Source organism: Acipenser ruthenus, chromosome 44 (genome assembly GCF_902713425.1).
Source record: "Acipenser ruthenus chromosome 44, fAciRut3.2 maternal haplotype, whole genome shotgun sequence".
In the NCBI taxonomy this organism is placed as follows: domain Eukaryota; kingdom Metazoa; phylum Chordata; class Actinopteri; order Acipenseriformes; family Acipenseridae; genus Acipenser; species Acipenser ruthenus.
The window spans coordinates 6520430-6535126 of record NC_081232.1 but is presented as its reverse complement, the minus strand read 5'-3'; the positions used below and the strand labels follow the sequence as shown (position 1 = coordinate 6535126).

The following is a 14697-nucleotide window of genomic DNA, read 5'->3' as shown; positions in this document are numbered from 1 at the left end:
TTTGACTCTGTATTTTGACTCTCTTTGTATTTTGACTCTCTCACTCTGTATTTTGACTCTCTCTGTATTTTGACTCTCTCTGTATTTTGACTCTCTCACTCTGTATTTTGACTCTCTGTATTTTGACTCTCTGTATTTTGTCTCTCTGTATTTTGATTCTCACTCTGTATTTTGACTCTCTTTGTATTTTGACTCTCTCACTCTGTATTTTGACTCTCTCGTTCTGTAGTTTGACTCTCTCGCTCTGTATTTTGACTCTCACTCCGTATTTTGACTCTCTCACTCACATCTCGATATCTAGCTGCACTCTCTTGTCCTCTTGAACATGGATCCCCCACACACAGTCCTTGCCCCGCCCATAGGTCTGCGGCCAATCAGGAGACAGCACCGTCCCAGAGGATTCTGACAGCTCTCCCCCGCACAGTGCTGATTAGAGGAGACAGACAGACAGGGAGACACAGAGGGAGAGACAGAGAAAGAGACAGACAGACTGGTAATGTGAGTGTTTGCTATGATGCTACTTCTAGAAACAGTTTAGCAGTATAAACAGGAAACACTGCAACAACATTCTGATTGAACCTGCTAATTCTAATTATTATTATTATTATTATTATTATTATTATTATTATTATTATTATTATTATTATTATTATTATTATTTATTTCTTAGCAGACACCCTTATCCAGAGCGACTTACAATTGTTACAAGATATCAAATTATACACATTATACAGATATCACATTATTTTTTTACATACAATTCCCCATTTATACAGTTGGGTTTTTACTGGAGCAATCTAGGTAAAGTACATTGCTCAAGGGTACAGCAGCAGTGTCCCCCACCTGGGATTGAACCCACGACCCTCCGGTCAAGAGTCCAGAGCCCTGACCACTACTCCACACAGCTGCATAATTGACACAAACGACACGAATACAAAACCCAACTGTAGCTAGTCATGAAAAGAAAATACTGTCTGCTTTTACTCCTTTTGTGGAGACGACATCAAATAAATAAAACAAAGAAATAGTCTGGGTACACCACACACACTAAAAAATGAGATTTAACAGTGAATGTATATATGTGATCTGGTTTAACATGTAAAATTATTCAAAGATAATACATCTACACATATTTATTTGTAAATACTGAGAAAATTAGTTTAATATACTTTTTTATTGATTTTCAGTTTTAATAAAATCTTCAGTTATTGTGTGAATGTGATTATTATTATTGGTCAACGTTATTAAAACAGAGAAGCGTCATTTTACAAAAATACGAAACCAGTGTATGGCGCTTGACTAAAATTAAGGTGAAATAAAGAGAGATGACATGCCATCAATTTCCAATTGTTCTGCTATTTCTTACCATATGGCGTCTTTCTTTTTATTATCTTTATAACCACTGACACTGGCATCATAAAGAACATTATATTTTTCGACTTTAATAATTAAATTCTCATTGATGTCCATTTCTCTTTTATTTCTGTGGTAATTTCTGAGTGAACGAGACAGTGACAGTCTGACCGCCTCTGCTTCGACTCTGCCCGAGTTTGTTGTGTACAGAAACAGAAAGCTCGTGCAGACAAACCGTCAGTTTGAGACAACAAGGCAATTCTATCTTTGGAGTAAGGGGGGTGTTTGTGTAGCAGCTACAGGAATATAGAATGGTAGTGTACACCTCTTCATGGTGACCCCCCCCCCCCAAATGAAATAATCCGCTTGGACAGTTGTATTGGATTTACCGCAGTATCATGTATAAAGGGTTTTGCAGCCTCGCAAACAATAACACACTTATGCACAAACGTGAGAATCCATATTGCACGGCCGTGAGACTCTCAAAATTGTGAAAACCTGTGAGTTGACAGCCATGATTGTAATTGAACTTGGAATTGACTACTGGTCTGGTTTTGTGGCTCTGTCATGGTTGCTGTTGTTTTGATGACGATTGATGATGATTGATGATCGTTTGGCGGGTTACCTTTGCACACTGGCTCGCTCTCATTCCAGTGGGGGTCAGAAGGGTCGACGCACTCGATGACCCCGGACCCCTGCTCCATCACGTACCCTGAAACACAGCCAAACTCCACCACCGACCCCAAACTGTAGGAGAGGTCGGAGGTCGTGAAGTTACCGTGAGCGAGGAAGGGCTCGTAACAATGATCAGCATCAAACACTGAGAGAGAGAAAAAAAGAGAGAGTTAGGGTTAGGGTTATGGCATAATCCTGCCATAGAGCCAGAGTCCCACTGTAAGATGAGCTCCATATAACCGTGCTGTATCTGTTCTAATGTATGTTTGTGTATTGTGTTGGAAATTTGGCAATACTTGTTCTGCTTGACATGCCAATAAAGCATTTGAACTTGAACTTGAGAGAGCGAGAGAAAGACAGAGACACTGACACATAGACAGACACACACATACAGACACAAACACACACACACACACACAGACAGACAGACAGACAGACAGACAGACAGACAGACAGACAGACAGGTGTATTCTCCCAGTTTTATGAGAGTTGCAGCTGTAATTTGGCGCAGTCGGCAGTATTAATGCTGTCAGTGCTGACACACACACACACACACATATACACAGCTAGACACACAGGCAGAAAGAGAGAGAGACAGACAGACAGACACACACGCTGACAGACAGACCCAGACACACAGACAGGCCCACTGTGTTTGGGGTCGTGTGTTTTTGGGGTTACCCTCGTATCTGAGCGCCAGCAGCATGGGGATCCCCGAGTTCTCGGAGAGCAGCTCGATGTAGAGAGCCGGCCCATCACTCACGATCCCTCGCTCCGGAATATCGTCCAGATCCGAGTCGAACTGCAGGGGTGCCAGGGGGGAGTTCCCGGCACGGACAACAAGCCTGGAAATCAGAATATAAACCGGGAATATCAGGATAGCTCGGAATATCGACTGGGAATCACAACAGCACTTGGAATATAAACCGGAGAGAATTCCCAACTCGGATAATTAACAAGAATAACAAGGGCAAGAGTAATCCAAAAAGAGAACTGCCACGTTGGAATATAAACAGCACAGAGAGAATAGATGACTATGTTAGTGTGGGAGTGTCACACTGTGGGAGTGTCGCAGTATGGGAGTGTGACAGTGTGGGAGTGTCGCAGTATGGGAGTGTCGCAGTGTGGCAGTGTCGCAGTGTGACAGTTTGGGAGTGTCGCAGTGTGACAGTGTGGGAGTGTTGCAGTGTGGGAGTATGGGAGTGTTACAGTGTGGGAGTGTCGCAGTATGGGAGTGTCGCAGTGTGACAGTTTGGGAGTGTCGCAGTGTGACAGTGTGGGAGTGTTACAGTGTGGGAGTGTCGCAGTGTTACAGTGTGGGAGTGTTGCAGTGTGGGAGTGTCGCAGTGTTACAGTGTGGGAGTGTGGGAGTGTCGCAGTGTGGGAGTGTCGCAGTGTTACAGTGTGGGAGTGTGGGAGTGTCGCAGTGTGGGAGTGTCGCAGTGTTACAGTGTGGGAGTGTGGGAGTGTGGGAGTGTCGCAGTGTGGGAGTGTGGGAGTGTCGCAGTGTGGGAGTGTGGGAGTGTGGGAGTGTCGCAGTGTGGGAGTGTGGTAGTATAGGAGTGTCGCAGTATGGGAGTGTCGCAGTGTGGGAGTGTCGCAGTGTGGGAGTGTCTCCGCTCTCACCTGTCGCTGTCCTCATCGAGCGCCACTCTCTCGAAGTGCAGGTGGAGTCTTCGTCCCTCTGACGCCTCCACCAGCCAATGGCAGCTCAGGTTGTTGCTATAGTTACCGACGGGGGCGGGAGAGAGGATGCGCCCCAGAGTGGCGTTCTGAATCACCCCCCCACAGGAGACAGCTGAGAGAGGAACAAGACAGAGAGGAGGGAGAGATGAGAGAGAGGAACGAGGCAGAGAGAGGAGGGAGAGATAAGAGAGAGGAACGAGGGAGAGAGAGGAAAAGGGGTAAATGAGAGAAAGGAGGAAGAGATGAGAGAGAGAAACGAGGGTGAGATGACAGCAAAAGGAGAGGTAAACAAAAGGTATATGAGACAGTAAAGAAAGAAATAATACAGAGCAGGCAGGGTACACACACAGACACACAGACAGACACACACACACACACACACACACACACACACACACACCAACACACACACACACATAAAATAGAAAATATTTAGAAATCGTTTCCAGCAAACTATGTTCGAATTTGACCACACACACGTGAAAATATATCAAAGAATATTGCCGTCAACTCATCTGGACGTTGAGAGACCAAACTCGCACAGTCTGAGTGTGTTCGGTGACTCAACCTCTCTGCGTGCTCATTGGAAAAAACAATAACGGTGGGTGGGCAATAACAATCAATCTGTTCATGTTTATTTGTTCATTTGTTTGTTCAATCTATCTGCTCAACTCCACCAAACTTTCATTTCCCACTACACCACTGACAATAATGTCTGATAGAAAGCGTAGTGGGATACTGTCCTACATTTCTGTCGTTAACAAGAAGCCTGAAAACAACATAAGGTAAGTTAATTTCCATATTTCTACATAAGTGTACAATACTGTATTAATTAACAATAAACACATAAAAACAGCAGGGGTTTAACTGTTACAGTATGGGCAAAAGTATATGTACATAAATATATCTAAAGATTTATTTATTTTTTTAAATAATGTGCCCACACATATTTTTAAGACTGGCATATAATCGACATGTTTTCTTCTTATTATTATTTCTTCGTAACATTATTGTGATCTTAGAGTGTATATATATATATATATATATATATTTATATATATATATATATATATATATATATATATATATATATATATATATATATATATATATATATATATATTTGACAGCTGGGGTTCTCGTTCTCATTGGTCAGTTTCCCTAGTTACGCCGCGTGTAGCTCCAGAATTGGATCCGACATCTGTTTATGATCCAACTCCAGTGAATTCAGATCCGATCCCATTTATTGTTCTCGTTGGTGCAACCAGTCCCGGGAACAGCGGGTAGTCCCGTATATTATTTAGTGGATGGTTCAGTGCTGTACATACTTCGAAGATGAACCGAAGAAACCAATCTGTAACGCATTTCTTTCAGAAGAAGCCAGCTCTCGGTACGAACGTTTCTTATATTAATATTGTTATTCTGCTGACAGTCCTGTGCAATGTATACATTTTCATAAGTCGGTGTTTTTCTTGCGCAATGTCAACGCCTTCCCCCTCCCCCGATATAACGATTCATAGCTGTTCGTTTTTAGTACTTTTCATGTATGTATTTGATGCCATTGCCTAGAAGAATTGGAGGTAATTCTATTTATAAATTCACTGTTTGGCAACAGCAGTTTAAAAAAAAAAAGTTATTTTCCTAATGTTTTCGTTAGATAAAAAAATCTTACCAGTCCCAGCAGTGTCAGCACCAGTCTTACCAGTCCAGCAGTGTCAGCACCAGTCTTACCAGTCCAGCAGTGTCAGCACCAGTCTTACCAGTCCAGCAGTGTCAGCACCAGTCTTACCAGTCCAGCAGTGTCAGCACCAGTCTTACCAGTCCAGCAGTGTCAGCACCAGTCTTACCAGTCCAGCAGTGTCGCACCAGTCTTACCAGTCCAGCAGTGTCAGCACCAGTCTTACCAGTCCAGCAGTGTCAGCACCAGTCCCAACAGTAGCAGCACCAGTGTTACCAGTCCCAGCAGTAGCAGCACCGGTGTTACCAGTCCCAGCAGTGTCAGCACCAGTCTTACTAGTCCAACCAGTGTCAGCACCAGTCCCAGCAGTGTCAGCACCAGTCTTATCAGTTCCAGTTGAAGCATCAGTGTCACCAGTCTCAGCATTAACTTCAGTAGCAGTGAACCAAACGCATGTCTCTCAATGAAGGGATATGATTTTTTTTGTTCTATGCTAGTATGTGCTGACAGTCACTTCCACAGTCACTTCCACATGTGCTTCAAGTTGAAGTTCTTAGTTATCTGCTCATGCTGGGTCCTGGGTTTCCTGTTTAATCATTGTTGGTAGCTGCATGCAGTCTTTGCTTAGCCATGTTATATTATCTTCAATTGTGAACAACACCATTTTTTTTTTAATTCAGTAAAAAACATTTTACGTTGTATGTAGAGATAAGACTACATACAACGTTAAAATAGTAGACTACATACAGATTAAAATAGTACATGTGAATTTATTGATAAGAAACGTAAGTTACAAATTACAGGTGGAACTGTAGTTAGACAAGCTATTAAGAAAGACTTGATACTGTATTATCAGTTATTTAATTTCAAATGTCATAAACTACGTTTGTTGTTGTTTTTGGGGAAATATCCACACAAATGAATAAGCATAAAACTGTAGGACCGACCGCACTCATGGAATACAGCCTGCTGTTTTGAGAATAGTGTTGAATCTTGTTTTCAGTACTGTATTCAGTTTATAGTTTTTTCTTTTTTTAACGTTTAAATAAAATGTGAAAGCAATGAACTGTATGTGCATACAAATAATAAACACACAGTGCTACACTTGTTTGAATCGGTTTTACATTTAATATACTTGCATATGACGCTTCAATACCGCTGTCAGAGTGACGTTATATACAGCGTAACACTGTATATATAGAAAAATACTTTTAAACCTTTAGAGTGCAATATATAGTGCAGAGAAAAAGTTTGTGAACCCCAATGATAATTATCAAAAGAAATCTCTGAGGACCTCAGAAAAACAGTTATTGATGCTCATCAGTCTAGAAAGGGTTACAAAACCATTTCTAAGGATTTGGGGCTCCACCACTCCACTGTCAGCCAGATAGTCTACAAAATGGAGAAAGTTCAAGACCACAGTCACTCTACCCAGGAGCGGTCGTCCTACCAAAATCTCTCCAAGAACAAACCAGAAAATCATTAAGGAAGTCACAATGAACCCCAGAGTAACATCCAAGGATCTGCAGGCCACTCTCGCCTTGGCAAATGTGAGTGTTCATGACTCAACTATCAGAAAAAGACTGAACAAGAATGGTGTTCATGGAAGGATAGCCAGGAGGAAACCACTGCTCTCTAAAAAGAACATTGCTGCCCGTCTGAAGTTCACCAAAGAGCACATAGATGATCCACATAACTTCTGGAACAATGTTCTCTGAACAGACGAGTCAAAGGTAGAACTTTTTGGCCTCAATGAGAAACGTTATGTTTGGCGAAAACCAAACACTGCGTTCGAACAGAAGAACTCATCCCAACCATCAAGCATGGTGGTGGGAGTGTGATGGTTTGGTGCTGCTTTGCTGCCTCAGGACCTGGACGGCTTGCCATCATTGACACAACCAGGAATTCTGCATTGTATCAGAAGATTCTAGAGGAGAATGTCAGGCCATCCGTCCGTGAGCTGAAACTGAACCGAAAGTGGGTCATGCAGCAAGACAATAATCCTAAACATGCAAGCAGATCTACAAAAGAATGGCTGCAGAAGAAGAAATTCTGCATTTTAGAATGGTCTAGTCAAAGTCTAGACCTAAATGGTTTGGGTAGGCACAATTGCGTAGCTGCCCCCCATGTGCTTCGGAACCGTGGCGCACACATAGCCCTTGGTACTTTGGTATCTCTGTGCGCAAGGTGCTCATTGCATACGGCACACGGTGCCCAGCACTACCGCGTCAGTGCACAGACACAGTGCCACATAATGCTCTCAGTGCGTGTGGTGCACATGGAGCTTGGTGCCCACTGCTACAGCGTTAATGCACCAACGCACGGTGCACACAGTGCACTGTACTCTGTGCTCACAGTGCTTGGTACACGGTGCACATGGTGCTAACGGTGCTTGGCCACTGCTATGGAGCTAGTGCAAGAGCACATGGTGCTGCACGGTACTCGGTGCCACTGCTACACCAGTGCACGGGCATACAGTGCGCTAATAGGTGAGCGCACGCTGTCGCACTATTAATCAGTGCTTGAGCGCAGTGCAAGAGGTGTTCGGTACACAGCTGATGCAGAACACCAGACCTATGTCAGACAACTCGGGTTTCCACCCCTGACCGGCCTGCAATGCAAATATCCCGCAGGAGGATAAACAAACCCTCTGTGCGCGGTGCTTGGCCATCAAACATGCCACCTTGGCCCTCAAGAGGGAGGTGGCCTGCAGCATTTGTGCGGCTTTTCAGCCCCGGGTGAAACATCCAAAATATGTTGGAGAGGGACATGAAGGCGAGTTCCGCGTCCTTGGTGGCCGGACTGTCGGCTGCTCTTGGAGCCCCAGAGCCCCTCCTCCATGACCTGTCCCAGGACCCCCGGCTGGACATCCCCAATGCGCAGGCGTCCCGTAGTCTCGTCTGCGGAGATGGTGAGCGAAGGGTGAAGTGTTCCAAGCAGACGAGGGACATTATGGACCTCAAAGCCCAGATGACCCAGGTCCTGGAGCTCTTGGCCAAACAGGCACCTGCAGCCCCGACCGCAGTCTCAACTCTGTTGCAGCCCCAATTGCCATACCCCCCCTCCCCCAGGGGAGACCATGGTGGATGGGATGAGGCACCCCAACTGGTTCAAGAGGACATGCTTTCTATAGCGGCCTTTGGGGATGGGGCCTCCTTCTCCTCTGACATGCAGGTAGGGGGGGAGCTCGAACCTCCTGCTGAGGAAAAAACCTGGCTTTGAGGTAGCCTCGGAAGCCAGTGCTCCCCTGTTGTCTAGCTCAGTTTCAGCAATTCTCGACCTTCCCAGACTTCATGGAGGAGGTCCACTCCTCCTGGGATCGTCCGGCCTCAGGTCCTAGCGTGCTAAAACAGGCTGACAGACTGGAGAATTGCAAATGTAATACCAATCCACAAAAAGGGAGACAAAACCGAACCAGGTAACTACAGACCAATAAGCCTGACTTCTATTATATGTAAACTTATGGAAACTATAGTAAGATCCAAAATGGAAAATTACCTATATGGTAATAGTATCCTGGGAGACAGTCAGCATGGTTTAGGAAAGGGAGATCGTGTCTAAATAACCTGCTTGATTTTTTTCAGGATGCAACATCGACAATGGATAACTGCAAAGCATACGACATGGTTTATTTAGATTTCCAGAAAGCTTTTGACAAAGTGCTGCATAAAATATTAATTCTCAAACTGAACGCAGTAGGGATTCAGGGAAATGCATGCACATGGATTAGGGAGTGGTTAACATGTAGTAAACAGAAAGTACTAATTAGAGGAGAAACCTCAAAATGGAGCGATGTAACCAGTGGTGTACCACAGGGATCAGTATTAGGTCCTCTGCTATTCCTAATCTACATTAATGATTTAGATTCTGGTATAGTAAGCAAACCTGTTAAATTTGCAGATGACACAAAAATAGTAGGAGTGGCAGACACTGTTGAAGCAGCAAAGGTCATTCAAAATGATCTAGACAGCATTCAGAACTGGGCAGACACATGGCAAATGACATTTAATAGAGAAAAGTGTCAAGTATTGCATACAGGCAATAAAAATGTACATTATAAATATCATATGGGAGATACTGAAATTGAAGAAGGAATCTATGAAAAAGACCTAGGAGTTTATGTTGAAATGTCTTCATCTAGACAATGTGGGGAAGCTATAAAAAAGGCCAACAAGATGCTCGGATATATTGTGAGAAGTGTTGAATTTAAATCAAGGAAAGTAATGTTAAAACTCTACAATGCATTAGTAAGACCTCACCTAGAATATTGTGTTCAGTTCTGGTCACCTCGTTACAAAAAGGATATTGCTGCTCTAGAAAGAGTGCAAAGAATAGCAACCAGAATTATCCTGGGTTTAAAAGGCATGTCGTATGCAGACAGGCTAAAATAATTGAATCTATTCAGTCTTGAACAAAGAAGACTACGCGGTGATCTGATTCGAGCATTCAAAATCCTAAAAGGTATAGACAATGTCGACCCAGGGGACTTTTTCGAGCTGAAAAAAGAAATAAGGACCAGGGGTCACAAATGGAGATTAGATAAAGGGGCATTCAGAACAGAAAATAGGAGGCACTTTTTTACACAGAGAATTGCGAGGGTCTGGAACCAGCTCCCCAGTAATGTTGTTGAAGCTGACAGCCTGGGATCCTTCAAGAAGCTGCTTGATGAGATTCTGGGATCAATAAGCTACTAACAACCAAACGAGCAAGATGGGCTGAATGGCCTCCTCTCATATGTAAACTTTCTTATGTTCTTATGTTCTTATTTTATTGTTTTGTTTATTTGTAAACATGTTCTGGCAGAGGTGAGATTGGTGCTCGTCCTCTGCCAGGAATAAATTAAAAACCTTGTGCAGAAGGTGGCCATCTCCCGAGTTAATTAAGTGATTAATTTGTTGCTAATCGGGAGATCGTCACCTGTATATAAGCCTGCAGTTCTCTACCCTCGGGGAGGGTGTTTGAGAGGAGGAACTAGAGAGCAAGGAGCGAGCGAGCGAGAAAACAAAACTTGACCTGTGTTTTGTTTGTGTTCAAGACTTGCTTTGTTTAAATATTTATTTTCGCTCTGTGAGCAAGTGTCTTTTTGTTTAAACCTTTCATTTATTTTTGTTAATTAAAAATAAAACAGCGCAAGCGCCTTTAACTGCAATACTGCTTGGTGTCAATGTTTACCTTCCTGCTTCTGGCTTGACGTCACCGCCCAGCCACCCTGTCACACTGCCCAATTCTGAATGCTGTCTAGATCATTTTGAATGACCTTTGCTGCTGCAACAGTGTTTGCCGCTCCTCCTATTTTTGTGTTGTCTGCATTTTTTAACAAATTTGCTTACTATACCAGAATCTAAATCATTAATGTAGATTAGGAATAGCAGAGGACCTAATATTGATCCCTGTGGTACACCACTGGTTACCTCGCTCCATTTTGAGGTTTCTCCTCTAATCAGTACTTTTCTGTTTTCTACCTGTTAACAACTCCCTTATCCATGTGCATGCATTTCCTTGAATCCCTACTGCGTTCAATTTGAGGATTAATCTTTTATGCAGGACTTTGTCAAAAGGTTTCAGGAAATCTAAATAAACCAATATCAACAAGCCCTCTGCAAACCTCCACTCACCCCTCCACAGTACAGCAGGAATCAGGACAGCAGAACAATATCAACAATCCCTCTGCAAACCTCCACTCCCCCCCTCCACAGTACAGCAGGAATCAGGACAGCAGAACAATATCAACAATCCCTCTGCAAACCTCCACTCACCCCTCCACAGTACAGCAGGAATCAGGACAGCAGAACAATATCAACAATCCCTCTGCAAACCCCCACTCACCCCCTCCACAGTACAGCAGGAATCAGGACAGCAGAACAATATCAACAATCCCTCTGCAAACCTCCACTCCCCCCCTCCACAGTACAGCAGGAATCAGGACAGCAGAACAATATCAACAATCCCTCTGCAAACCTCCACTCACCCCCTCCACAGTACAGCAGGAATCAGGACAGCAGAACAATATCAACAATCCCTCTGCAAACCTCCACTCACCCCCTCCACAGTACAGCAGGAATCAGGACAGCAGAACAATATCAACAATCCCTCTGCAAACCTCCACTCCCCCCCTCCACAGTACAGCAGGAATCAGGACAGCAGAACAATATCAACAAGCCCTCTGCAAACCTCCACTCACCCCCTCCACAGTACAGCAGGAATCAGGACAGCAGAACAATATCAACAAGCCCTCTGCAAACCTCCACTCACCCCCTCCACAGTACAGCAGGAATCAGGACAGCAGAACAATATCAACAATCCCTCTGCAAACCTCCACTCCCCCCCTCCACAGTACAGCAGGAATCAGGACAGCAGAACAATGCCAACAAGCCCTCTGCAAACCTCCACTCACCCCCTCCACAGTACAGCAGGAATCAGGACAGCAGAACAATATCAACAATCCCTCTGCAAACCTCCACTCCCCCCTCCACAGTACAGCAGGAATCAGGACAGCAGAACAATATCAACATTCCCTCTGCAAACCTCCACTCACCCCCTCCACAGTACAGCAGGAATCAGGACAGCAGAACAATATCAACAATCTCTCTGCAAACCTCCACTCACCCCCTCCACAGTACAGCAGGAATCAGGACAGCAGAACAATATCAACAATCCTTGAACACCCCAGACATAAAAGACATGATTCATACTTTCCTGAACAGAAACTACAATCAGACCCACAATGATACAAATCTTGCAATTACTGATTTAAACAGAAAAAACATTAAACAAAAAAACATCAAAAAAGCAGAAGAAAAATTAAAAGAAAAACAAAAACAGATGGTTTGACAGCGACTGTGTAAAATTACGACACAGTGTGAGGAAGCTGGCCAAATTAAAACACAGAGAGTCTCTCAGGGCAGCCCTGCAGGACTCGTATCATCAGACACTGAGAGTACAAAGCCACCCTCAGACACAAACAGGACAGCTACATGCAACGCAAATTGGACTAGGTCGAAGAGGCCATAGAAAACAACTAATTCTGGCAAACCTGGAACAAACTGAACACCAACAAACAGAAAAGCCCCCTAGCAATCCAGAATAGTCCAATCTGGACAGAACATTTCCAGTGCCTGTATAAAGGAACCCAAACTGAGCTCCCTCACACCCCAACAAACTGACATGCTAAACAAACTGACACCCTCACACCCCAACAAACTGACATGCTAAACAAACTGACACCCTCACACCCCAACAAACTGACATGCTAAACAAACTGACACCCTCACACCCCAACAAACTGACATGCTAAACAAACTGACACCCTCACACCCCAACAAACTGACATGCTAAACAAACTGACACCCTCACACCCCAACAAACTGACATGCTAAACAAACTGACACCCTCACACCCCAACAAACTGACATGCTAAACAAACTGACACCCTCACACCCCAACAAACTGACATGCTAAACAAACTGACACCCTCACACCCCAACAAACTGACATGCTAAACAAACTGACACCCTCACACCCCAACAAACTGACATGCTAAACAAACTGACACCCTCACACCCCAACAAACTGACATGCTAAACAAACTGACACCCTCACACCCCAACAAACTGACATGCTAAACAAACTGACACCCTCACACCCCAACAAACTGACATGCTAAACAAACTGAGCTCCCTGGAGGCAGCAAGTAAAGACTACCAACAGTGGTGTAGTGCTATATTTAGAAGCGAGGGGTCGCTATTATCTACCCCCCCCCCCCGCTCTCTCAACCCTACCACGCCGCCTGCCGTCCCTGTTTCCCCATACACTCTACAGAACTGCAGTTTATCACTAGTAGGTACTGTATTTGAAAGGGCTAACAAGTGTACCAATTGATCACACATTCAGACAATCAGGTATTGAGGTATTATTGTAAAGCAACGAGACTTGCAGCTATTTATATTAAAGATAAATAAATACACAAATACTGTACATATTTTCACAACCAGTTTGATACACTAATACACACATGAATAAAATGGTGTCATTATTATTATTATTATTATTATTATTATTATTGTTATTATTATTATTATTAATAATAATCCTATGTGTAACACTCCCCCTTCTCGTATATTGAATGGTTTGCTCCAGAATCAGCTCATCTCACTGTCTTACTGTAGCTGTTTAAGAGCGAATGAGAGGTTTTGAAATAGAAGTGCATCAGTTTGCAAATAAAGATGTGTACGGCCACAGGTACCCTTTATTTGCTTGTTGCGATTGAGTTTTATCTTTTAAATAAATGTTTAGCTTATTTTATCTACATTATTTCTTATATATGCGTCTGTCTGTTCCAATTATTACATCTATCCCATCTAACTGTAAAACACTGACACCTCAGCACAGCGTTGATACAGGTTCCCTTCACCTCTCTTACTCATTATTCACACCTGTTGATCCAGATCGGAGGCACGCTCTAGTCAAACTTTTTTCATTATTTTTCTCTCAAGGGTTTCTTACAGTTATTGTATGCTTTCCTTATTTGTATGGGTTATACACATGTACATCTCCATATATTAATACTGTAGGAGCAAAGCAGCTCAATATTCTACATGTGAATTATGGAAGCGGTGCTCTCCCTGTCCAAGAGAAGTGGGGGGGGGGGGGCGCTCCCCTGCGACCCCCCAGCACTACACCCCTGACTACCAACCCCTCTAGACACCCCCATTGCCACTGATGAGATCAGAGAACACAATTCCAAATTAAAACCCAGAAAAGCAAGTGGCCCCGATCGGATCCTGAAGAGATCAGAGATCCTATCAGAGATACTGAAGCACAGCGACTCTGCCCTGCAGGCAGCTCTGTGAGGCTGTTTAACCTCGTCCTGTTCTCTGGACACTTCCCTAAGCAGTGGGGAGAGGGGCTCATCACCCCATCTATAAGAGTGGATACGTTCTCAATCCACACAAGTACAGAGGGGTCTGTGTCGGGAGTAACCTCAGCAAACTGTTCCGTAGCATCATAAATCACAGAATATCCCAATTCCTAAAGAGTCAAGACATTATAAATAAGAGCCAGATTGGATTTCTTCCAAAACACAGCAGTACTGAGCACATCTTTACTGTAAACACACTGATCAACAAACATGTACACATACTACACCATTAAAAACACTGGCTGCATTTAATCCTCCTCAGACCTGAGGCACTGAAAAAAACACTAGGCTGTGCCCTGGAGAGAGCAGATTAAATACCAAAACAAACTCCACCTCTATAGTTCACCCTGGCTCAGAATCTCATTATCATCAAGAACCCCAAAAACAA

At 43.7% G+C, this 14697-nt stretch overlaps 1 protein-coding gene across 3 annotated transcripts in view; it reads right to left on the bottom strand.

The window, feature by feature from the left end:
* sez6l2 (seizure related 6 homolog (mouse)-like 2) overlaps positions 1-14697 on the bottom strand; it is a 75665-nt gene that overhangs the window by 46783 nt on the left and 14185 nt on the right. For all 3 annotated transcript variants that reach the window (XM_059012385.1, XM_059012386.1, XM_059012387.1), the window contains exons 7-10: positions 3655-3826; positions 2710-2873; positions 1979-2173; positions 288-426 (exon numbers count right to left, since the gene is read on the bottom strand). In XM_059012385.1, the coding sequence (XP_058868368.1) occupies positions 288-426; positions 1979-2173; positions 2710-2873; positions 3655-3826 (670 nt within the window). The remainder of the gene's footprint in view (positions 1-287; positions 427-1978; positions 2174-2709; positions 2874-3654; positions 3827-14697) is intronic.